The 26172-nt window shown below is 37.6% G+C and overlaps 2 protein-coding genes across 4 annotated transcripts in view; both read right to left on the bottom strand.

Annotated features, from left to right (window-relative positions):
* The window catches only part of LOC139133082 (thymidylate synthase-like), a 396310-nt gene that overhangs the window by 202381 nt on the left and 167757 nt on the right, over positions 1–26172 (bottom strand). The window lies entirely within an intron of this gene.
* LOC139133073 (choline/ethanolamine kinase-like) lies at positions 920–26172 on the bottom strand. 2 transcript variants are annotated; one of them, XM_070699480.1, is made up of 9 exons: positions 25928–26172; positions 18567–18792; positions 17146–17279; positions 15942–16070; positions 12067–12125; positions 10969–11050; positions 9352–9567; positions 6945–7026; positions 920–5450 (listed from the first exon to the last, which is right to left on the bottom strand). In XM_070699480.1, the coding sequence occupies exons 1-9, from the start codon at positions 26038–26040 to the stop codon at positions 5334–5336; spliced, it is 1158 nt and encodes a 385-aa protein (XP_070555581.1). In that variant the 5' UTR covers positions 26041–26172; the 3' UTR covers positions 920–5333. The 2 variants fall into 2 exon arrangements, with proteins under 2 accessions (XP_070555581.1, XP_070555590.1); XM_070699489.1 differs by having other exon boundaries at positions 15942–16049; positions 25928–26171.

Here is a 26172-nt window from a genome sequence, read left to right as displayed (position 1 = left end):
CAACGTATAAAATATTTCTAGGCAAAGTGGCCAAAAGCAGCTATTTTGGACTGTTTTGTGAAATGACTTAAAATTCAGATGTACGTTTTGATGTTTATTGTACTTGTACCATTTGTTCATAATCAGAATACACGTGTAGTGACTGTGTACATTAAAATTTTTTAGGACAAAATGGCTGACAGTTGACCGTCAGACAAATTACACATTCAATTGGTGTGCACATATCTTTAAAGCCACGCTCAATTATCAGATTCATCTAATATATTACTTCCTTGATAAAATATTCAATGGAAAACAAAAGAATGACAAACTGTTAATGGGCTGTTGACACATTCCCTAATGCAAGAACCAGGGATTGAGAAGGGCGCCTTTAAACAAATTGACACAATGCATATGTATGGCATAGCATATTGTCCTTCTGCCAAGTTTGAAGTAAAATTGTGCAATTATGACTGGATATTTCATTCATGAAAGGCAGAATGACAGTTTAATCACAACAGGGTTAGTGCAGCATAAACTTGATTCCAGTCGGTACTTTTGTAAAAGCGTCATTTCAGGTTGTTATCGTTCATTAGTGTTAAATGTGAATCACTTTGACCTGGATGAACACAATATACTTGTATACTGTCTACGCAAAGTTGTATAAAAGAATGGCATGTTTTGGGTGAGCGTTATCGCCAAGTTCCAGCAAGAATTACTGTGAATCTCATGATAACTACATCACGTTCAAAATTTACTTCGATTCACCGACTGTATCGAATCTAGGTACAGTATACAGAGTTACTTTTACACTTTGTCAGACTAACATTTACACACCCTACAGGACAAGTAGTCCGGCGGGTAGTACAGGAAGTAATGCGCCAAGGATAAAACGTCCATGCATCCATACATTGTTGAATTAAACAAACCACAGAAAATCTTTCAACTTCGTGTGTATTTTATTATGTCTTGTAACCCTAAACCGTACATTTCAGATATTCTTTTATCGATTTATAATACAACGGCAATAAAACCATTTTGCAATATTTGACCCATCATGTATAAAACTGATACAAATGGTTGGAATCCCGAGAAGGAAATTCAAAATAATAAAATTTTCTTTAAATATAAATGACTTTCTTTGGTAATTGTGAATTGCACCACTTGGCAGGATTAAAAATTGTTTCAGAGAACAAGCTGTCACTACTCTATTCTGAAAATCTAATTTTTAACATTTGAGGGGAACTAAGCTTAATTTTACTTTTAATTTCACTGAATCCAGTTACAAGAGGACTGTACTTGAACGCAATGGTTCAAGGCCCTATTGCAATATGGATGATCAAAGTCTGGTGGCCTAAGATGGACAAAAATTCTCTAGCATTAAAGGTATACAGTCAACTGTAATCTAAGTATGCCCATATATACTTAAAGGGACAAAAGTTTCATGTTGGGTTTGTTCCTGGCATGTGAGAACAAAAAATAGAATCATCACATCATGTTGATTCATGATATGGTACAATAATTTACTGTTCACAGAGATTTTCAGTTAGCATGAGAAGCAACACATTTATCAGTAATTCACCATTTGGACTTTGGAAAGGGTTCTCAGCATGCTGATATTTGGAGTTTTTGTATTCCAAATTTCTGAAAAATCTTTTCAAATTCTGCATAGCATACAAACAATTTTTTATAAATTTACATACTTCTCCAATCTTCTCAGGATGCTGATATTTGAGGGTTTTGCATTCCAAAATTCTTAAAAATGATCTTTTCAAATTCTGCATAGCATACAAACAAGTCTTTTATAAATTTACATACTTCTTCAATGGTTGATCATCATACAAAGAATTTTTGAAAAACGACAGGATTTCATCCCATTTTACAGATATTAGGAATTCTCTCATTCCTTGCTCTACTTATTCTACCTCTACAGGGAATTAACCCTTTGCACCCTGACCCCCTGGTACTCTATGACGTCATCGGACATTTCTGTCCGAGCCGGGTTCAAAGGGTTAAAAGATACATTTTGACAAACACAGTTTGGCTGTATTTCTACCTAGTAATTCACTTCTTACATAATGCACAGTTGATACAAATAATACAGGACGAGAGTAAGTCCCTCCCAGATATAGATTTACAAGTATATTTCAGCAACAATAGGTATCTATGATAGACACCTGAAATAACTATTTTTCCATTGTTGTAAATTTTCTTCAAATATAAAGTGAGCATATTTGGCAATGACGATTACAGCCACCCATGGACTAAATTTGTCTCTGATACAGACAAGCTGTCTTCAAAATCAAATTTTCAGCTTATTGATAGAAAAAGGAGTTACATTTTAAGTGGTAAACTAATTCAAAATGTAACTGTCCTTTTTGACATTATTCATATCATTTGTGAATTTTGTTTCAAAGAAAGTTGAGTATTAACAGAGTTGTTCGCTGAGCTTTTTTTAATTCCTGGGTCATCCAACTGTAGACTGAGCCTAGTTGACGCACACAACATCTGTATGAGAAGAAACTTGACATTGCCAAGGATATGTAAATTACCGTGTACAACTATTGGTCTCTGGTCATAATTCATATGACACTACATCTGTAGCAGCTAACGTATTTTCACGGTTTTTTTTTGGTCTATCTAAGATATAACTACTACTTCTAACGCCATTGGTAACGCTTAGTGTTCAATGAATTCACTTCCGAAAATTACCATCGCAAATTGTAAACAATGCGTTGCAAAGCCCAAAGCATATTTTAGGCAAAACACAAAATGAACTTGTTTCTGAGAAAAAAAAGACAAAAATACATATTCTAAGGCAACAGCTTCTGGGCAAAAACAACATATCTTGTTTTGGCCATTATAAAGCATCTGAGTTTGCTTGAATGGTAACAAAACTTTTATCCTTTCATCAACTGGGTTTAATCAATTGTTGGATGACTCATGCTTGAAAACATATCAAAGCTTAACAGAGACTGGGAAATCATAACAAAACTAGAATACAATGCGATAAATTTGATGATAGTTCATATGATATTGCAACAATATATCTTTTTTTATATTGAATGTACCAACTTAAATAATTCTTTTATCAAACACCGTTCACATATGACACATCAAATAACTGTAATTGTAAATAATATCTAACTCCAAAAACACATTCATCTGAAGGTATATCAGCCCTCAGCCACCTTTGATCCTGATTGCTTACCAAGCGGTGGCTTCACACCTCTACCCAAGGGCCAAGGGTCAAAGGTGAGAAATATCTCAATATTGAAAGTTCATTAAAAAATTGTTATGTGTCTATGTTCCTTGAGTTAAACATCTCCTGTGATAAGCACACTTGCAGACACTGAAAAATAAGCTTCATTGTAGCACACAAACACCATTGCAAAGAATTATTCATGAGAAGTACACAAAATATTTGGCTTTTTTCTCAGTGATAGCCTTTGGTTTCTGTAAAGAATTAAAACTCTGAAAGTATCCCCTTTTTAGCGCACTGTGATAATAAAAATTGTTATAGTTCTGACATTTATTTATACGTTTGAGTCTACAAATTGTATTGATGTAAATGCTGCTTTAACCTTTGAACTACTAATCAGAACACAGCCGTCATGAATGGAATGTGGGTTGCCTGAAATCAAACTAGCAGCAAGCATAAAGCACTTGAACTGAATTGCACTTGCTGGCAGTGTGGCAAGTCTTTGAACCTTTCACCCCCATTTCCCAGTTCGTAAGTCCTCCCCTCTTTTTAAAACAATGGTATGGGCCAAAGACTGGGGGTGAAAGGGTTAAAGCTAGCATGACTCATTCAATGTACTATTAAGATTTCACGAAAGGAATGTTTTCAGAAGGTTATCTGGCAACTTATGAAAATGATATGTAAATTGATATGTGTAAAACATTGATCTATGAAGGGCATCTCACACTGCTTACAGAACAGCTGTGATTAACTATACTTCAAAATCATTATTCAACTGAGTGTTTAAATAAGTATGAACATGAAATAAGTGTGAATACTCAGCAGCACACCATATATGGTAGTATGATGATTATTCCACTTCCATATATGGTGAGACTCCATAAAGGACGTACATTGATTCTTTTCACAATGATCATTTTACTTCCTGTATGCAAGACTCCATATATGGAAGTAAAATAATCACATTGTACATACATTGTACACCTCTATGCAATGAGTTTTACCATTTGTGGAGGTGAAAGAATCTGTGTACATCCTTATATTGAGTCTTACCATATATGGTAGTGTAATGATTATTCCACTTCCACTGGTAAGACTCCATATAAGGCTGTACAATGATTCTTTCACTTCCAAAAAAGGTACGGCTCCATGTATAGAAGTGCATGTATGATGGTTATTTTACTTCCTATATGAAAGACTCCATATGGAATTCTACATATTTTTCTTATGCAAATACCTCTTCATTTATAAAATTGGTGAAAAGGAATCTTACACAATAGATTCACCTTGTGAAATTAATTGACGAAAATGAAGTCAATAATTAAAAATTTATAAACATTGAATAGCACCAGTTGATGAATTAAATATAGATGTTAATTTTGCATTTTTCTCAAAGAATGATGTTCTTGCTGGGAACGTGAAGCTATGGTAAATGACTTGTAAACACTGGTAACAGTTCTCCTGCTATGCGAACCCTGGTTTGATAATGGCAAAACCCCAACAACATCAAATTTACCAGCTTCACTGTCCCTAACAACAAACACTGTTGATGTATACACTCATTGATTGCAAGCAAACCAGGGAGTTTGGAAAGTTTTGAAATTGGTTTCAGGGAGTGTGCTGACCTGATGAAGGTATATTTAACCCTTTGAGTGCTGTATTTTTTCTCATCAAAATTTTAGTGCAACATTTTACCAATTTTTAAGGACTTTTCTGTAATTTTTTTGACAATTTTGGACCAAATGAACACAACATTTCTTTGGCCACAGTTTTTTATCAAAATTTTGGCAAAAATTCGACAAAAATTGACTGAAGTATATTTTTATAAGGGCAACAAAAATTGACTTTGGCACTCAAAGGGTTAATACATATGGCCTGATTGCTTCTCACCTGTTTGAAGGCATAAAACAAAGCACACCCTTGCCTATATCATTCTCTGTACTCACTCTTAATCACAAAAAATATACAAAAATTTGCTCATAAGTATTTTGTCACCTGTTTCACCTCATGTGAAGGATTTATGACATGACGTTGCTCTCTCAGTCTCATCCCGCGGGGGAGTACAGATGTACTCCTCTAAGTCACAGATGAGACTATGTCTGTGTGAACACACTAGACTTGCATTTGTAACAATCTCCAAAAAATCTCTGATTTAATCTGCGGCAGGTCTCCTTGCAAGCTGCATTGCACTGGGATGAGGGATTCCAACATGTGTGGTCAACTCCTCCTTCAGTTTCAGGTAGGCATGCATTCTTGTCAAGGCAAAGTCCTATGGGGAAAAGTCATGGAAAAACTGCATCTTACATAGCGAAAGAAAATCAACAAAAAGAGAATCGTCAGACCTGTTCTTAAAGGGACAATGTCAGCCATTTTGCATGAAATTTGTTTGATATGAGATACTACTTATATTGTTGACATGTTGAACGATACTGAATGAACGGGTGACCATACATATATTCGACCCCAGTTTTAGACACGATACATGAAACCATCGCGAAAATGAGTAAATGGTCATGACCATTAATTCATTTTTGCGCTGGTGTCATTTAATTTGTCTAAAACTGAGGTTGAATATATGCATGGTCACCCATTCATTCAGTATCTTTCAACATGTCAAATAATATAAGTAGTATCTCGTGTCAAACTAAATTCATGAAAAATGGCCGACTTTGTCCCTTTAACCCCTCACCTCCCTCCTAATTTCACCTGCCCTTGACATGGGAATAGAACTTGCTCTAGATTTGTCATACAAATGTCAAAAATCTCACTTTGGCAGCAACACAGGAAATCGTCTTCAATTTTCAAAACCATATGACTGTGCACTTTCCAAAAAACTTGTTTGTTAATCGAGCATACCTGTTATTTGAGCAATGTGGAGCAAAGCGTGTTAACAGCACCAAAGACCTACAGCTCTTTGACTAAATTTAAACACTTGATTTTTTCTAGTAATGAATTTTTTTGGGTGTGGCATTTGGCATTGTCTATCGAAATAAACTGACAACACATTTCGAAATATGAATGATATTCAGATTTGAATTTGCACTAGGATGACAAGCAGACAAAACTGGTTAAAGGTATACAGTCACCTGTAATCTAAATATGCCCATATATGGTCAAAGGGGCGTTCCTTGGTATTCAAAATGCCCATGTGAGGGCGCTGTTTTTTTTCAAAGCGGCCATCCGCTTAAAATTTGTGATTGGTTAGATTTTCTCTTTCCATAGTAACTGTGGCAAAATTGGAACTGGTGACAGTGCACCTTTAACTTGAGGAAGCCGACTTTCACACAGAGAGCATTCTCTATGTTGTCATGGTGAATTATACATAATTTGATACTTTGGATTTGTATATGAAATGTACGTCAACACACCGCAATCTACAAACATTGCGCAAAATGGGCAACACCTGACCAACCCCTGTAACGTAAACATGTTGTTGTTTCAGTTTCTTGCAAAAAAGCTGGCTCTAATGAGGTGCAAAGCAATGTCCACTTGAGATTCACAAGTACGCTGAGATCCAATCAAAGAAGTTCTTTGGGCTAAATTCACAGAATGCTATGCCAGTATCGTGTTTGCATGGTGCCACACTGGGGACAACATATGCAAATTTCTTTACTTGAAGTCATCAACAGCATCTGTCTCAGATTGTTGCTTCTTTGGTATTGTTTTAATCCTTTCACCCCAAGTTTCCTGTAAACAGGTAAAACCATCCCAATTGATAACAATGTATCTGGGCCAAACCATTGCGGTGGAAGGGGTAACTTACCAGGTGTCCAAACTGATGGTGGGATCTCTTTTCTTGAATGATCCCCCACAAAGCCCAGAAGAAGTGACAGGGTAGGGTAAACCTGAAAATTGTCAAAACAAAAGCGAAACATATGTATTAAATAAAGATTTGAGCAAAATAATTTGCACCAACTACCGGTACACTTTCATGTTGCCAGGTTACTGATGTCGCCAATTCTCCATTTTCTGGAAGCACACTTCGTAAGTTTTGAAAAGCAATTTATTCATCGAATGTACATTCATCATAGATTCATACAATATTACATTACAATGTTCTCCCCTGAGCATTTAAACCATTGTGGCCACTACTCTTAAATTTTGGTAAACAATAATAACTATTCATTACACTGTTATGCAAATCAGCCGCAATGCCATAAAAAAATTCCTGGGGAGGACACTGCATAACATGTACATGAGGAAAAAAATTCTTCCGTGGCGTAATATTCACAATACTCTCAAGACAAACTTTATGACCAGTCTGTGTGTCAAGACAGGATAATGCTTAAACTTCTGCGACTGTTTGATTTTTGTGAACTTTCAAATTTCAAAATGGCCACCAAGAAATTTACTTTTTAACTGCCTTCGCAAAATTGCAGTCTAAGGAATCAGCTCAGTGCCATCTACTATTTTTTATTTTAATGGGAGTTAAGTTTTACAATTTTATGTCAGCAATGTTTTTGCAAATTTTCATTTTTTCACCAGGCCTCACATCACTGAGAATGCCTGACGTTACACGTATTGATGCTACATGATGTAATAGACAAAAGTAGGAAATACAATATACAGCCACAAACTTGCCTGACGTGTTCTCATATGCCAATGCAGACACACTTTGACCCGACTGAATTGACACCAGGGACATGTAGCAACACAATAGGTCATATTTTTAGTACAGACCAAAACAATCTAACCAAGAAAATCTCCACTGGTATTTTCTTTTTGCAGTGAACTGGTGAAATTGAAATAACCTTGAAAACAAAGACTTCAATAGTATTTGCGGGCAGAGAGGATTATATAATCAGTCTGGTACACCAGTAATACAATGCATTCCATTCTTAATGATCTGCTTGTCCCTGCGTGTTGTTAATTACAAATGAACACGAACATACCTCTTGGATAACAGTCAATTGTGAAAAAGACTAAAAAATTCAGTCCTGTATATCCTTTCTCCAACAAATTCTTTTGGAACCAATCATACTGAGTTTTCTGACAGCATATTGGGGTAAGAAGATTGCAAACATAGCTCCCCGAGGAGATGATAGCACTTGTTACTACTCACTGGGCTTGATAACTATTTAAGGGGGAATACACCTCTGGGACAGATATTGGGACTAACTTTTACAAGTCTTTTCTGATCCACCACTTGTGGGGGCTCATTTTAAAGCTCTTGGTATAAGAATTATTTCCACCCTCTTAGTTTTTTGAAAATCGAAAAAAAATATTTTCCTCGACAGAGTCAACACAGGGATGGCGGCCATTTTGAATTTCAAGTATTGGTAAATTTTAGGCAATTTGTTTCGCTGGTACAAAATTTGGCACACTGACCCCGATTTTTATTCTTGATTTTGAAAGAGGCTGGTTGAAAGATTCCTTGAGGAAAGTTTGAGCAAAAGTTTAAGTCTTTCATTTTCAAGGCACACACTACCTTAAATAAGGCATAAACTTCATTTTGCAAGTTTGAGAAGCCTGTGTCAGTCGAGTTCACAGTGGTAACCTACACAATGCCTTCTGTCGTTGTTTCTATTGGAGTTGGTCAAGTCCCACACACAAAATCTTTCAGTCTCATTGTAACACTGCTTGGCGCAATCTTTACATAACTGCCTTTATGAACTATTTCTCAAGAAAATAAAAGAACTGAGATTGGCTTCTCTTAAACAGGAAGTTACAGGACCATGGATGCACAATAGGGGGATCACTGATGATGCATCCATTTGCATACACTGAGCAGGAGTTTTTGAATTCTCATGGCATCGCTTTGACTGTATGATAAATTTGAATTGATCATGATGGGCGCTTTACATATCACGTGACATATGCAAAGAGGGGTCAAATGGTCGTACAGGGAACACATTTTGAAACATATGCGTTCTCTGATAAAAAACGGATTATTTTTCCAGATTATTTTCAACTCAAGTTTAGTCGCTATATATTCACAGACATCGTATGCAAGATTTAATGAGAATGAGCGCCTGAAACATCGAAAAATTACAGGATTCTGGGACAAAACGTGGTAGGTCCAATCAGTAGCATGGGTTTTTCACATTTGATTAGATTTACGACAATCCGGCTTTTCTAGGGGAAAAATTGTTTAATGACATACTGATGGCCGTACTGTTGATCTAAATGTTCATAAAACAACATATCACCAAAACTATGTGCAATATTACCTTTTGATTTCAGTCAGTAAATTTGACTCTAGGGCAATCTTCATTTCCTCGGGGGCTGTGTCATACTCCTCGTTGTAGAAACTCAAGTAGGCTCGGATGAACGTCAATTGTTCCTCCTTGGTCGGATAATTCTCTGGACTGTACAAGAAGTATGGCTTTGAACTGTATGTGTAATCTAAAGCCCACTCACAGAAGTGGTTGGCAATGTCAAAGCCCCTAGAAGGATGCAAAAACAGTTTTGCAGGATGTTAGAGCACAAAAGTTGATAAGTAAGTCAGAACAACTGATGTGGCTATCTTAGCCCACTGTGCGATATACTGACCTTGTTATTTGAAAAAATAAGGCAGTAAAACAGAAATGGTGTTTGCCGTTCTTTGCATTTCCAACTGCTTCTCTCAACAGGGTGTACACTTTCCGTACTTTCACGCAGTGAACAAAAACGTAACATTCTGCATGCAAACTATCATTCCCGCCGCCTCAGCAAACTACGAGTTCATCGTAGCCTGGAAAATTCGTATGAAAAAAAAACATGCTGGAAAGCAAAATTATCAGTAAATGGCATGGTAATGAACTATATATCTCCATGGTGTGACCTGTGACGACACCAACCTGTCCCAAATTTTCAGAGTTTATCCCAATACAAACAAAATTAAAGTACGCCCCGACATTAAATGTTCCATCCCTGTAAACTCCGCAAGATGGAACTTCCCAATGGTGTTCCTTCAGCAGGTTTGGGCTGAAAGACTACATGCAAAGCAGGGGTCGAACAGGTATGGATGGATTTCTTACTGTATTACTGTTCATGTGGAAATACATATGCTTCAGTGAAGAGTTCAATGATGGTGAGTCTGAAATTTGACGATTTACAAAATCTATACAAGAAAGACAGTGATCAAAAACTTAACAATGGCATGTGACACTATTACAGGGACATCCTTTTTTGCAGTACAAATGACATGAACAGGAAATACAGATGAAGAAATCGTCGTGAGTATGACTTTTTTCTTTTTTGTGAGGAGTGCATGATAGTGTAGACTGTGGTGACCTGGTAACTAAACAAAGAAAAGTTCTGAAATCTAACATTCTTGACATATCTTGAAGATGCCGAGGGTATACATGGGTGTTACATAAAATAAACACCTAGTTGTTGGTTGATTATTTCGAGGTAATAATGAAGAAGGCGGCATGCAAGGTTAATATCGACCTGCACCAACAAACACTGTATATATCTTTGCATTCAGGCACCACATGGGACTGGGTATCTATTTTATATAACACCCTATATCATTCACAGGTTGCTATCCAGCATAAACACCATGGCTGGGTGTCTATTTCACATAACACCCTATATCATTCACAGGTTGCTATCCAGCATAAACACCATTGGGACTGGGTGTCTATTTCACATAACACCCTATATCATTCACAGGTTGCTATCCAGCATAAACACCAGGGCTGTTACTTTGCCGAACCCTGCAGGCGGAGCAGGAATCAACTCTGTTGACAAACAAACAATATAGTCATGCTTTTTCGTCTTTTGAGCTGCTCAGCTATCCAGTGCGTGATCTTGCTCTTCTCGAGCCTTTACTGTCTTCCCTCCTTTATCTATAAACACACCTGTAATTGTAGCTGGCATATTCAAAATCAATAAACATAATGTTACTGCCTTTGGTCTCGCCATCCACCAACAAAACATTCCCTGTAAAGAGAAATTCAAAAGAGAAAAAAGTTAGAGCAACTCAACTGGAAGACTGGAAATTGCAGCAAGAGTACAATGTGGATTTTATTGAGATCATGGTAACGCTGGAAGCACCAACCTAAAGTATGCTTTAAGATGCAAACGATAAAAAAAGCATAAAAACAAAAGTTCAGGCAGATTTTCAAGTCACTGCTTGCAAATTCTAGCATTTTAACATAAGAATGTATCTCAAAGACTGATATTCGCACTTCCCAATATTTCCATTGTTTTTCTGATCTACCACTTGTGTGCGCTCATTTTAAAGCTCTTGAAGTATGCAAAATTTTAACTCTTTTATTGTCCTATTTTCGTTTCTGTTGATAGGGATGGCAGCCATTTTGAAATTCAAATATAGGTGAATTTAATGCTAGTCGAAAGCTTCCTTGAGGAAAGTTTGAGCAACAGTTTAAGTGTTTTACTTTCAAGGCAAACACAACCTTAATGTTAGTTTCTGCACATACATGCAAAACAAAGCTGAAAGTGACGTCATGCTTGTTAGAATCCGACTGCGAACAGAGAAGCGATGTTGCCAGTGAGCATATTAAATGAAGGCTTTTTGTTCTTTTAGCTATAGTATTTTTCCACGCTTAAGTTTCTTTAAAAGGAGTTTTAGCTTCTAAGAACGACTGTGTCAAAGAGGAATTTTTGATAATTATGTAGACTTAATGGCTCGTTTGCTACACTATCACAACATTTGACTCCATATTCAAGATTTTTTTTCAGTGATGTAGACTTTCAATCCATCATTTTGTACAAAGTAAAGCTTTTGACATCAGAACTTGTCTAAAAATATAGACTTATGACCTCCCATTGAAAAGACCTATTGAAGTTTTTGTGCTTATGTAGTCTTAACTCCCTAAGGTACGCCTGTGCAAAATTCAGAGTCTAATGCCCTCATGGCTTTGTACAAGCAAGGCTAATCTTTTACTTTACTGATAATTAAGCAGGACAAAAGAGTTTAATTAAAGAATTGTTACCTTCATTCAAGTCATTGTGACAGAACACAGAGGGGGAAGGTGTGGAGTTCATCAGCTGTCTGTAAGAGAAATGATAGGAATAATATGTAAATACAGGCTAATTTCAATATTTTCTTATACAAGTCATCGTTGATGACACAGTCCCCACTTGTTAATGGGTACTTTGATTACATGTCCTAAGAGGATAGAGTCCTCTTCATTAATTAGGTCTGTGATAAAAATACTTTGATACAGATGGCGCTCAATGGCCAAGAATGAGTTCCATGGTGATGAAAACATAAAACCAATGTAGGCCACCATCCTAAAGTTCATAAAATGAGTCAACTAGGAATTAATCAACAGGATGTTGCAAAACATTTTTGCATACAATTCTAACACTTGACAGATTATCACTGGTACCATATTTCATAAAGTTTGATGCAGTATTTACAACACTATGAGATCAACATCTGTATCAAGTTTCATCACATTTGACGCTGTATTAATTTGTGGCTATATCATCCTAATTAGGAAAGTTCATTACTTATGCAATTACAAATTAATTAAAATGACACTGATGTTCAATGTTCAATGTTAAAGCAATGTGACCTTAACACCTGTTAACATCTGTATAAAGTTTCATGAATTTGATGCAGTACGTATTTCTTGACATATAAGCCTACTTACGAAACTTCAATAATTGACATGTTGCTGCTACATGACGTGAAACAAATTGACGAGCATATGTATGAAATAGGTCAATGTCCTTGTACCAACTTTGAATGATACTGGTGGAAATATGTCTGAATTATGGCTCTGTACATCTGAAAATTGTAACAAAATCACCGCCATGCAGCGATATTTGATCTTACTGTTTAAAAAATCAACATGTATATGTATGATGTAAGTCAATGTACATGTACCAACTTTGAATAAGATCAGTTGAGACTTGCCAGAGTTATGGCTCTCGACATGAAACAACCATTACAAAATTGCTACCATGTGGCCATATAGGACCATCTCGTGAAACCAATCGACATACATATGTATACATAAGTCAATGTCCTTGTACAAACTTTGAATAAATTTGCTTGATACATGTCTGAGTTATGGTTCCGGACATGAAAAAATTGGAAAAAAATGGCCACACGGCGGCCATATTGGATTGTATCATAAAACAAATCAATGTGCATATGTATGACATAGGTTAATGTCCTTGTACTAAGTTTGAATAAAATCGGTGAATAAAATTAGTTGAGACATGCCCAAGTTTTGGCTAAGGACACGAAAAAATTGTAACAAAATGGCTGCCATGCAGCCATATTGGATCATATCAAGAAACAAATTGACATACATATGTATGACATAGGTTAATGTCCTTGTACCAACTTTGAATAAAATCGGTTAAGATATGCCTTAGAGTATTATGGCCCTTGACATGAAAAAATCGTAACAAAATGGCCGCAAGGCAGCCATATTGGATCGTATCACATAACACATTGACATGCATATGTATGACATTAGTCAATCTCCTTGTACCAACTTTGAATAAAATCCGTTGAAACATGTCTGAGTTATTGCTCTGTACATGAAAACATCATAATAAAATGGCTGCCTATCTAGCGGCCATATTGGATCGTATCACATAACAAATCGACGTACATATGTAAGACATAGGTCAATGTCCTTGTACCAACTTTGAATAAAATCGGTTAAGATATGCCTGAGTTATGCCTCTGCATATGAAAAAATCGTAACAAAATGGCCACTAGGCAGCCATATTGGATCGTATCACAAAACAAATTGACATGCATATCTATGACATTGGTCAATGTCCTTGTACCAACTTTGAATAAAATCGGTTAAAACATGTCTGAGTTATGGCACTGTATATGAAAATATTGTAATAAAATGGCCGCCTGGCGGCCATATTGGATCGTATCACAAAACAAATCAACATGCATATCTATGACATTGGTCAATGTCCTTGTACCAACGCTTGGTAAAATTGGTTGCAACATGTCTGAGTTATGGCTCTGTACATGAAAAAATCGTAATAAAATGGCCGCCTGGCGGCCTTATTGGATCGTATCACAAAACAAATTGATGTGCATATCTATGACATTGGTCAATGTCCTTGTACCAGCTTTGAATAAAATCGGTTGAAACATGTCTGAGTTATGGCTCTGTACATGAAAAAATCGTAATAAAATGGCCGCCTGGCGGCCATATTGGATCGTATCACAAAACAAATTGATGTGCATATCTATGACATTGGTCAATGTCCTTGTACCAGCTTTGAATAAAATCGGTTGAAACATGTCTGAGTTATGGCTCTGTACATGAAAAAAATCGTAATAAAATGGCCGCCTGGCGGCCATATTGGATCGTATCACAAAACAAATTGATGTGCATCTGTATGACATATGAAGTAATCCTTGTACCAAGTTTGAATGAAATCGCTTCTTGCATCTCTGAGATATCTGCGTGAACGGACGGACGCACACACGCACGCACGCACGCACGGACGCACACACGCACGGACATGACCAAACCTATAAGTCCCCCCCGGACGGTGTCCGTGGGGACTAATAATGCCATACAGTGTATGTATGTCAATACCTGCTAATTTCAATCTTTTCTTATACAACATCATAAACTTCGAAAGCATGTTATGACAATTCATACCCAGTTAGGTTGACAAACTATGTGTGTGTTCTCGGGCTACACATCACATTTGTGAGAAATCTTTGTCAACAAGTCATCGCTGATTACACAGTCCCCGCTCACACCATTAATTGTCATGCACATGCACACTACAATACAATGTCTGTGTGCCAAGTCTGAATGAAATCTGTTCAGGGATAGTTGAGTTATAGTTCAAAAACATGAAAACATCGCAACAAAATGGCCGCCTGGCAGCCATATTGGATTGTATCGCGGAATAAATTGACATGCATATATATGTCATAGTACTTTATCCTTCACACAGTTTGAAAAAAAATTGACTCAGGGGTGACAGAGAAACGACTGTTGACGGACGGACAGGACCCAATCTATAAGTCCCTGCGGGACTGTGTCCCCGGGGACTAATAAAGACCCTCTCAAACAGCTTTTGCCACATTTAGATCTAGCTGTACTGTTGACCATGATCTCATTGTTTGTGAAGCTTTATGGCTGACAGACTTTGAGCAATTGACACAGTTTGTCAAAATGATAGTTCCCTTTTATACGGTATTCTACCATTGCAAAAATCTACAAGTTACAATTTGAGGCAGACTAGCAGAGACCACTCAGCAGTAATATTTACCAACATTGGCTCCTACTTTTAAGCCCAGATATTCGGACTCTCAAACTTTTACAATTCTTTTCTGATACACCACTTGTGGGGGTTCATTTTAAAGCTCTTGATGTAAAAAAACTTTTAACTGTTTTATTTTTTTGAAATTCGAAAATTTTGTTTTCCTCCATAGAGTTAACACAGGGATAGCGGCCATTTTGAATTTCAAATATCGGAAAATGTAAGGTAATTTTTTTCTCCATTGCCAAAATTTACATAGTGACCCTCGTTTTTTATTCTTGATTTAGAAAGAGAATAGTTGAAAGATTCCTTCAGGAAAGTTCAAGCTAAAGTTTATGTCTTTCAATTTAAAGGCCCTTACTACCTTAAGTTTTACATCAAAATTCAATTGCCAATACATGTAACAAAAGTTGCTTTTGCGCATGGTGTATAGTGTCTGCAAAACTGACACTTTGTGTAGAAACATACTTTTCGCGAGAAGAAAAACTACTCATTTTCTTAAGCAAAAATTATGAAAATGTTCTCAGAAACCACTGTCACTGTCAGGGAAGTTATTGACTTGCACTCTAGATATGATAAATCCTAAGGTACTCACTCGACATAGTGTAGCTCATTTTCAAGCCCGTATGACAACAACTTCTTAAACTTTGTGTCGTGCTCGGGGTTGTTGAATGACATTCCATCAAGAATCTTGCTCAGCCACCTACGTGTGGATGAAGTAAAACTGGTTGAGAAATTTGGAAGAGAAAAGATTAAAGATACTTGAACACAAATTGGAAAACATATACATTTTATGTTTCTTTGGGTGGAAATATTTCAGGTTATCATGTGAATACAGCAAAGGATGGAAGAGGATACCAGCCTAGTGTATCACTGTCCCTCGATGCAAAGTGGAGGATGAAGCACGGCACTGACGTCTGAGTGTTTGAAAGAGAAGATATTAAAGATGCTGACAACATATTGGAAAAGATATACAGTTTATGTTTGGTTGGAACACTTGGGTTATTACATGAATTATGTAAAAGGATGAAAAAGGACATCGGCCTGGTGTATTGCTACAGCTTGATGCAAAGCAGAGGCAGATACACTGCAGTGATGTCTGGGTGCATCAAATGGGCCAAATACATCGTAGCAACCATTTCATGCTGACTAAAATTTTCTTCAAATTTGTAGCCAAGCATGGAATGCTACCTACACTTCTGACAACCTGTATGTATACCATGGACTCTGTCCTGAGACACTCTCTGGCAATCTACCAATGGGTCTCTTTGAAACTATCATAAACTGAAAGCTCAAAGGCACCCGCAGAATGCACAGCGCTCAGGCTAATGCCAACAGTCAGTGTTACAGACCCTGCCTTGTGTATGTCTTATTTGGGCGCACACAAAATTCTATGATTCTTGATGGTACGTATGTACAATAACAACATTTATTCATATTTGCGTATTTGAAGGGCATAAAGTCAGACAAATGCTGTCTTTGTTTAGAATAGTATTTATGGCTGTTTTCACACCTTTAACAAGGAAGCATCTTGCATTTTCTGTCATTTTCAGCTTCCATCCATGTTTCCTTTCTGATAGATCTGTCCACTGTACTGAAAACAATTCATATGAGCCACAGATCGGAGGTGAAAGAGTTCAATGTTTGGAGGTTGCTTGTCAACAACTGATAAGTACCCCCTGCAGGCACAAGAACAAAACAGGGTGGACACCTACGGTACTCTGCAAATGTGCGTTTAAGTACAAAACATCAATTACCCTAGTGAAAGTGTGACACCCAAATATCAGTAATTCACTTACCTTACACATGCGTCTTGTATAAAGATGGGTTCTTTTTGTAAAGGAAGCTCCAATGAATGGAACATCGCCAGTTTTTTTGCTATTTGTATGCTATATCTTTCTTCTCGAACTTCGTCCACTCGAAGGTTTCTCGACTTTGAATATGAGAGGGAAAAATTAAATACAAATAAGTGATGTTGGGGCTTTTACCAAAATATCAACTCATAAAAGAACACTTTGCCTTTCTGACAATCAATAAAACATTTCCAGATAAATGACGTCAGTGTATGTACAGTCAAAGCTGTCTTAGTGGTCATCCTTACCGGGCGGTCACCAGCTCTTTAAAGTGGTCACCTTTTGGCGGTTTGGTTCTGTAACATTTTACAAGTTAAAGGCCCTCTACAGTACAGCAGCCTACACTAATGTGGTCAGTGGCCACATGTGCCGTAATTACTCCACTTTGGTACAAAGCCTGTGGATAATGGTCAGCATATGTGACTCTACATGACCTCTGTCAAAAAATGCTTAGACTGCAAGCAAGAAATTAGTTTTCTCATGACTGATTTTATATCTGTATTACAATTGTTTCAGAAATGAAATAGATGTATCATAATTTTCAGACTTATTAAAGATACTGAATTTTATATTTTTGCTGTTATCTTTTCCGAAAGTCACCACTCAGCACACCACCTGCACTGAAAGTAATGCCACACCCACCCTCTATAGAAAAGCCACCATTTCTTGGTCTGTTGTATGACCACTATACACAGTTTGCAGTGTCTGTGATTTCTATATAAACTTTGGGTAAATAAACAAATTATGATGATCAAATTAAAGCCACTCTAGTTATACCTTCAAGCATTATTTTTATGATTTTACTTTAAAGCTAAAATAAGTTTGTGAAAATGTACTGATCCAGGTGTATGTATACAGTTATTACTAACTACTCGCTGGGCCTGTATATGCAATTTTGAACAAGATAAAGATTACACTGCGATTAAATGTTTGCCAAAACATTAAATCATACTGCCATGCAGAAAAGCAAAAACTGTGGATACTGTGCATATCTGCACTGAAATCTTCACATAAACTGCACAGAGTAGTCCAATGTAATGCACAGGGGTGAATGTTTTCAACTGTGACATTGTATGTTCTGTTTCCTTTGTAATATTACCAATTTTTGAAAATGGCCGGAAATCAAAATGACTGTTAAAATGTGAATTTACTTATCAAATGTTTCACAAAGGAATGGTTTCCTAATGCAGTAAAAGCTCATATCCCTTCAGAGGGTAGAATTCAGAGAAAACTAAGACGGAATAGGAAGATATTTTGAGGTCAACAAATTTCAAGAGTTATAGCTGGTGGGGCTTTAAAACTGCAAGGGGAATAAACTCCTGCTAATAGGCTGTAGTTTCACAAGCTGCAAAGTAGCAGACACTTACAGGTATGTATTCTTCAATGCGACCCCCGCTGAAAATACCAAAGATCTTCGGTGCAAGCTTTCTGTCGGCCAGCAGCGCACACGTGACAGACTCGATCAGCGCACTTTCCGGGTTATCAAGGATTTCGCCATGGATACGGAGCAACACTTTGTTTGGGTAAGTGGTAGTTTGTACGCTGGCTGAAGGTATCGAACATATGAAGAGATAGTTGCTCAAACCGGTTCCACTGAAATACAATGAGAAAAGTAATTTATTGAAATCATGAGAAATTCAAGAATTATCCATCGTTCTCACTGCTACACTACCATGGCAGCAATGCACTGTTTCAACATTTTATCACCTTGGTTTGGTCCTACCCATTGTTATTGATCAAGTGTGGACCTGTTTACGCAGAACTTGGAGTGAACAGGTTAATCATGTAATCAATGAACACAAACGGTAATGTCTCCATCGATCCAGCCATCAACATTCTTGGATGCCATATCTTTGTATACCTTGGTGCAGGTACAGGGGTATTAGTCTGACCAATGTGCATTATTAAGTGCACATTGAAAATAATGTTATGTATACAGCGTTCTCACCAGGCCGCGATTCCGCGACATTCTCGCGTATTTTTGTCGCGGATTTCTTGGGCGTGCGCGCCAATTGTGGCGCGCCTTTGAAATTATAAACTTTCGTGGTGCCAGCCGTACGGCCGGCCGGCCGTATCATACAGTCAATACTTTCATCATGGACGTAAATGATTGACGCGAGTAATTACACTTCCTGGTTGAAACCGAGGCAATCTGGAGGCAATACCCGTCAGAGGGCGTACTTAAGCCACAGTCACTTGTGATTCGATACATGATGGCCGATCTGTGGATGCATTACGTATACCACACAGCGGCCGTCGTGTATTGAACCACACGAGACTGTGGTAGTCTGACGCACTGGACGTGTTCGCCTTGCATGCATACCGGTACATGTCCACGGAATTCGCGGAAGCTGGAGGCGTCATGGGCACGATAAATATTTTCATAGGCTACGACAACGATAATCTGAACTACGAAAACACAAGAATGTAAAGCTTGTATATCCCTAAGGAATTACATGAACATTTTTCGAAAACAACGAACTCGAAGCTGGTAGCATTACACTGTGAGTTCCGCATGGCAACCAGGGTCTTGACGGAACGACGTTATAGTGTTCATGCCGTTGAGATTCAGTGAATTTTTGTTCTCGAAAAATAACGCAACTTTGTCTGAGATAATTTTTAGGTCTTTGCTATGTTTGGAATCATGTATAAACTTCGCGGGAGATACGTGTTTTGTGATGTTATCAGGCATTTGCTCCGTTCCTCGCCCACGCGACCCAGTATCCACGACTGGAAATGATCAACAACTGGCCCACTGCCGATTGATAATATTATTCCAAAAGTAGTTCCGAGGTTTAAATGTGGAATAGTTGGAGGAAAGTTCTCTTATTATGCAAAAAATTATCAATTCTTGGCTTGCGCATGTGATAAGTATATTATTCCAGGCGAACTTATACGTGAGAACATGGACGTCTTTTTTCCATGCTTCAATCAATTGACAAAATTTGTAGCCTAGACCAAAATTTCACGTCAAAAGTTGATGATTGTTTACAAACATCATAGGGATATGTTTCCTGATCTAAATAAATGCTGACTTGGCCTGTTCCTTCTGCTGGTTGTGAAAGGGGGTTTAGTGTGCGAACTAATGACAGGAATCAACTGGGAGCTGAACGGCTGGACACTCTAGCAACTACTGTTATTGTAGAGGGCCCCGAAATGGACTTTAACGCTGAAAAGAACGAAAGTCCCATAGACTTTTCATTAAAAGGCACTGATATTCAATATCAGTTGATATTTTCACCGAATGTTTACAAAAAAGTTGTTAAGTTGAATGAGTTGTTGAGTCCTTTATTTTTTCCATGCATAGAATAAGGTTCGTATTTGCAGTTTGACTTTTTTAACATATTTATATATTGTCTCACAAAAATCATCCGTTGTCCCGCTTTTTTTTGGTCAGCGGGACAAAATGTCCCACAAAATTTTTTTTCTGGTGAGAACACTGTTATGTATATTCTTGTCTTTACCTTGGCATGCAAATATCAAGCTGTTTTGGGTCATTTTGACAATGAAAACATGCACCATACTTAATATTTTGTTCAGCAATTAAATTTACCGACAACTACCGGTATCCCTGGAGGGCATTTATATACATGAAGCTACATGTACTTTGTGACCTTGACATTGAACTTTGGTACTAAAATGATAATACACATTATGGACAACGCAGACATGGTCACAGTATGGTTCAGGATTGCAAAAGGAAGAACTCGCGCTGGATGCCGCACAAGTTTTGCTTCCCAGCTCCCAAGTGCAAACACTTGATACATGTGCAAAAATCGGTGCACAGTGTTGCAACTGGTATTAACCCTTTCACCCAGTTCCCTGTATACAGGTCCAACTTTACCATAGAAAACAATGGATTTGGGACAAACCATGGTGGTGAAAGGGTTAAAGAAGACACAAGAACTTAATCAGAGAAAGACTGTTGTACCAGACACTATATGTATTTTCTGGTCTATGGTTGTACAATGTACACCAGCAGTTTTTTACCAATTTGAGGGACACTGTGTTGATAGTTACACAGTGTAACCATATGTATCCACACAGTTGTCACACAGGCATGATGAGTACAACTGACTGTGTTAAGGGGAGAGGCGATTCGGCGCCATTTCTAGTGCATTCACGATGATAATATTGTGTTGTTTGGACACTGAAACTGTGTGTCTGAGCCATACTCAATACGTCCAAGGATCCACATTTTATTTCAAAATGTCCTTTGTTCAAAAATCTGCCAGCTGAGTAAAACCACAGACCCCTAAAGAAAAACGAGGGTCCATTGTAAAACTTTGTATGACCAGTTTCAGCAATTTATTTTAGTGAAGTTAGAATCATCATTCAAGTAATTTCATATTCCAATTTTCACTCTTCCACACCTTTATTTAGGGGAGGGGGAGGGGGTTCATGATTGAATGCAGTGTTTCATTTTGATATGTATGTTAGATTATTTACGCTCTTAAGGGGAGGTGTTCCATAAAAAAAATTTTTGCTGACTTGAGCCTTGTTTTAGTGTTATAATGTTTATTTAAAAAAAACAATTCAGAAATTGGACTTTAGTCTACAAAGTAGTCATTCATTGACCAAACAAATTTGCAGAGCGCCAGGGCCTTTACAATGCAGTTCAAAAAATCCTGAAGTGTCCAATTTACTGATGTACATTGACAAGCTTCATACAGCTGCTGACATGATAATACAGAGTGTGGGAGTGGTGGATTGGGTGGAGCTTAAGGTCCAGGGAGCACATGTGTTTTTCAGATAATATTGGGTCAAAGACCAATACACAAGGGGTAGTAGGTCGTAAACACATCAAGATAAGAATAACTGAGCGTATCCTTGGAATGATTGATTAGCAGGTGATGATGATTGACATGTGGTGTCCTTGAGCTGTCATTTCCATGGCCTTGAAATTGTAAACAGGCTGGCATCACCCCTTGAGAAGCCATTTCCATGGCCTTGAAATTGTAAACAGGCTGGCATGTCCCCCAGGGGTTACACCCTCGACCTTAAGTGTACCATATTGATGTGTGTGTTTGTATATGCACTCACAGTACACTGTCGCAAAATTTGTTTTTGTCAATTATGTTGAGTGCCAAAGTAAATTTTTGCCGCCTTTATACATGTAAATGTAAGCCAGAAAATTTTTTTCAGATTTTTCCAAAATTTTGATCAAAAACGGTAGCCAATGAAAAGCAATGCCCACTTGGTCCAAAATTGTCAAAAAAGTCACCAAAAAATGATGAAAATTTTTAGAATTTTGCATTAAAATTTTGGTGGGAAAATTTACAGCACTCAAAGGATTAATGAGGACTTGTCTGTTCTGTGCACATTGCTCCATCAGTGTGTCTTGGCCGAATCTGATGGTATACTGCAGTTACAATAACCAACCTGTGCATGAAAATCCTTCAGTTTTGAATGCATGATTTAACACCCAGCATCAAAATTGTGTGAACCAATCAGGAATGGCGTTACAACCAGCACTGACTTGGTTGGTTCAGTAAGAACGATGCAAAGGGCTTGAGCCTTCCTGTTCTGCTTGTACAGGGAGGCATTTACTGCCTTCTTTGATTGTCTGTTAAACTGTTGACAGAAGCAAAATTATCAATAGTTTTTTCAAGGTCACTTGTAAACTGGGGATTGCCAAAGGATCGCTAGCTTTGTGGATGCGAGATGTTTACAACGCAGCACAGAGGATTATACAACTGATTACTTACAGGCCAAATCAACCCACCCCATCCATGCCATGGTTCATCAATCAGCCAGTTCATTGGCTTGTTGACTCAGCCTGTTATGGGTAAACTGCGATGTTACTGGTGGCAAGCCTACAATTCAGATGTCTATTAACCATGCATTTTACAGGTGAAGATGCTGTGTGACAAAACAGACCCTCGAAACAAAGTTTTTTCTCGAGGTTCTATGGTGACAAGCTATATAGTTAGTGTTTCAACATACTTTGGGCAGTAGAACAAGAAATTGAAGCTGATATTGAAAACAAAAATAGAGAATAAAAATATTTAAAAAGTGCGCTGGGAGGGGTTGATGTTGAATAAGGCCATAAGAAGAAAATTCTTTGTTTGCCGTTCTTTGATTTTTGAAAAACCTACAAGCCAGCCAAGGAAAAAAACAAACACAGACAAAAAACTTAAGTGTATTAACATAAGCTCAATTATTATTTGGTTTCCTTTGGAAAAATAATATTTTTATTTGTAATAGTGTTAACATTGTGTTTGTTTTCTTAATTTTCTCTGAAAACCTACCAGCACGCAGACAGCAAACAAAGAATTTTATTTAAAGTGCCTAACAGAAACATATGTGGCAGAAAGAAAATTACAGTGATCCATAAGAATGAACAAATTTGTGAAAACAACTTGTTCATGATAAGAGGTAGATTGCATTATGACATGCAGGTAAACACCCTATCTTATCCATCTGTGTCTTTCATTGTTGACGACCTTCAGGACCCTTGACCCTTGACCTACCACAAACAATAGAAACTGTGTTAGCAACACCTCAATCGACCCACTCTTTAGTTATTTGGTGACAAATCTATCGTGCCCTTTGACCAGCTACAACAATTGGAAACGAGTTAAGTGTCCAGAGTAGTTGTTTTTTCAGCGGCTGTAAAAAGGGTACTGACGGGGTTGATGCACTTCCCACGATACAGATGCACTGCAAAAACAGGTTATTTGCATTTTGCATTCAAAGTATAGACAATATCGCCAGCACGTCTGCCCACGATTCTTTTACATCTATCAATAAACATTTCAACCAACAACATGGAAATGAAAGACAAAAAAGTTATTTTATGGTAGAACGTGCCTCGGGCACAGTCAGTCAGGCTTTCAATTTTTATCAATTCTATTCTGATCAACCACTTGTGGGGTTTCATTTTAAAGCTCTTGGTGAAAGAAAACAAGCTTTCAGTCTTTGTTTTTCGAAAATTTAAAATTTTAATTTTCTTCATAGAGTAAACATAGGGATGACGCCATGTTGAATTTCAAATATTGGGGATATCTAAGGCAATTTGTCTCTCTTGTACCAAATTTTGCTCAGTGACCCCCAATTTTTATTCTTGATTAGGTAAGAGATGGTCGAAGTTTCATTCAGGAAAGTTTGAGCAAAAATTTGAGTCTTTCACTTTCAAGGCACACACTACCTTTTAATTAAGTTTTATCAGGTCCATCCCGTATACATTAGGGAGTATGAACCACTTTATCAAAGTCAAATCGATGACACAGAAAAGTTGACCTTGAAACTGGGAATAATGACTGACAGGCTAAACTCTTACACAACAAGTTCCCCTATAATCTGGTAAATACAAAAATACTAGCAGCTTGGGGTGTCTTTCCACGTCAACAAACTGTATGTACTGTACACCTCAGAGACTCATGGTTTTAAATGCAGATATATCCTCGTCATTTCACAAATGAAAATTCATGCATAACATTAACACTTTGCACATCAAGAAAGAACTACAAATTATGCGAGAGTATTATAAACCAGTTTGTTTCACAAATATTATCGTTTGAAACAATTTTTAGAAAGAATTTTGGATTGACTTTGGAATGCAAATATTTGTCATTTACCATACACCATTGGGATTTGAAATGTTCTTTTCTCTTTTTCGTTATAATTGTAAGTCCCTAATATAGAATATTGAGTGTTGTCGTCACGTTGCGGCACTAGCGCCATGTTTTAAGAGAAAGCAGATGTGGACAGCTTGTTACGATATGACACCAGTACAAACATAAAAGAAACCTGTGTTAAAAAGGTCCCTTGCTGGACCACGCTGCAAGCTAGCTGAGACACTAGTCCCTATGATAGCACAGAACATTCGAGTATGTACGTGAGAAGGCTAGCATAACATCACAGTGCCAAACCATCATATGATCATATGATTAGGCGGAAAAGTCAAAATCATTGAAAAGGGTTCACATCTTCCCTTTGTCTATGCAGCCAGTACTGAAACTATAGCATTCACGCCTACAAGGTTTCATGAAAAACACGTTACAGTTACGACTGTAGCAGACTCTACGCAAAATAACTTATTTTATACATTGAGACGACACGTACGACTCGTCCGTCCGTCTCTCGATCAATGGTCATGATGAATAATCGCGTCTGACACGTTACGTATCAACATCGCGAAAGGCATCCCCAAATTCGAGCTCGTAACCTTCCTATTCTTGACAAATTCGAAATTCTCTAAAAAAAATAGGACAGCCAACAGCCAGTGATGCTGGAAAACGGCACAGGCAAGTTGAGCCCGGACACTTTCGTGTCTCACACTAGTTTCAGTCGCCATTTTGTGTGAATGTTTGCGGTTCATACAGAACTGTTGGAGGTGTATAATAAGTGTATAATAATCCTGAGGACAGCGGCAACCTTTATGTCCGACTGACCCACTTTCTTCTATCAACACGGAAATGATATGCCATGAATGAACGACTGATGCTGGGTATTCGCTGCCTGTGTATTATGAGAACAGCTCACGGTACTGCCGAGTTCGCTCGAATCGATTAATTTTTCAACATTTACTGTCTAGCCCATGTCTCTCTTTAAACGTGGTTATGTTAGTTCTTCATTAGCCCATAAAATAGTCTGAGAAGAGACGATAATTTAGAGTTATTGAGCTGCTCGGTCGACAAGTTATAATACCACTGGCAACGATACATGTACAACAGTACATGTGATCATGGAGGTAGTAGATGTGATTGACTCAACTGCTACTAACCTTAGGACTTCAACGTGAAAATCGTGCTTTTCGAGAGTGGCCCAAGCTCCTCGCAGATATTGGCGACACCAAACAAAAGCTTTGGTCACCAGTTCAGGGCCAACTTGATTCATGTTTCGGTGAACTGGCGGCCGATTTACAACAGGTAGCGCGAATGCCGTTTTTTCCTATGTGCAGCGACGTGGCTCGTTAAAATGTGGGCTGAGGCTACAGTGTCGCATGTTTTACTCGACACCCAATGTTTG

The sequence above is a fragment of the Ptychodera flava genome, chromosome 1 (assembly GCF_041260155.1).
Source record: "Ptychodera flava strain L36383 chromosome 1, AS_Pfla_20210202, whole genome shotgun sequence".
NCBI lineage: Eukaryota > Metazoa > Hemichordata > Enteropneusta > Ptychoderidae > Ptychodera > Ptychodera flava.
Note: the sequence above shows the minus strand (reverse complement) of the source record. Positions and strands in the feature narration are given on the sequence as shown.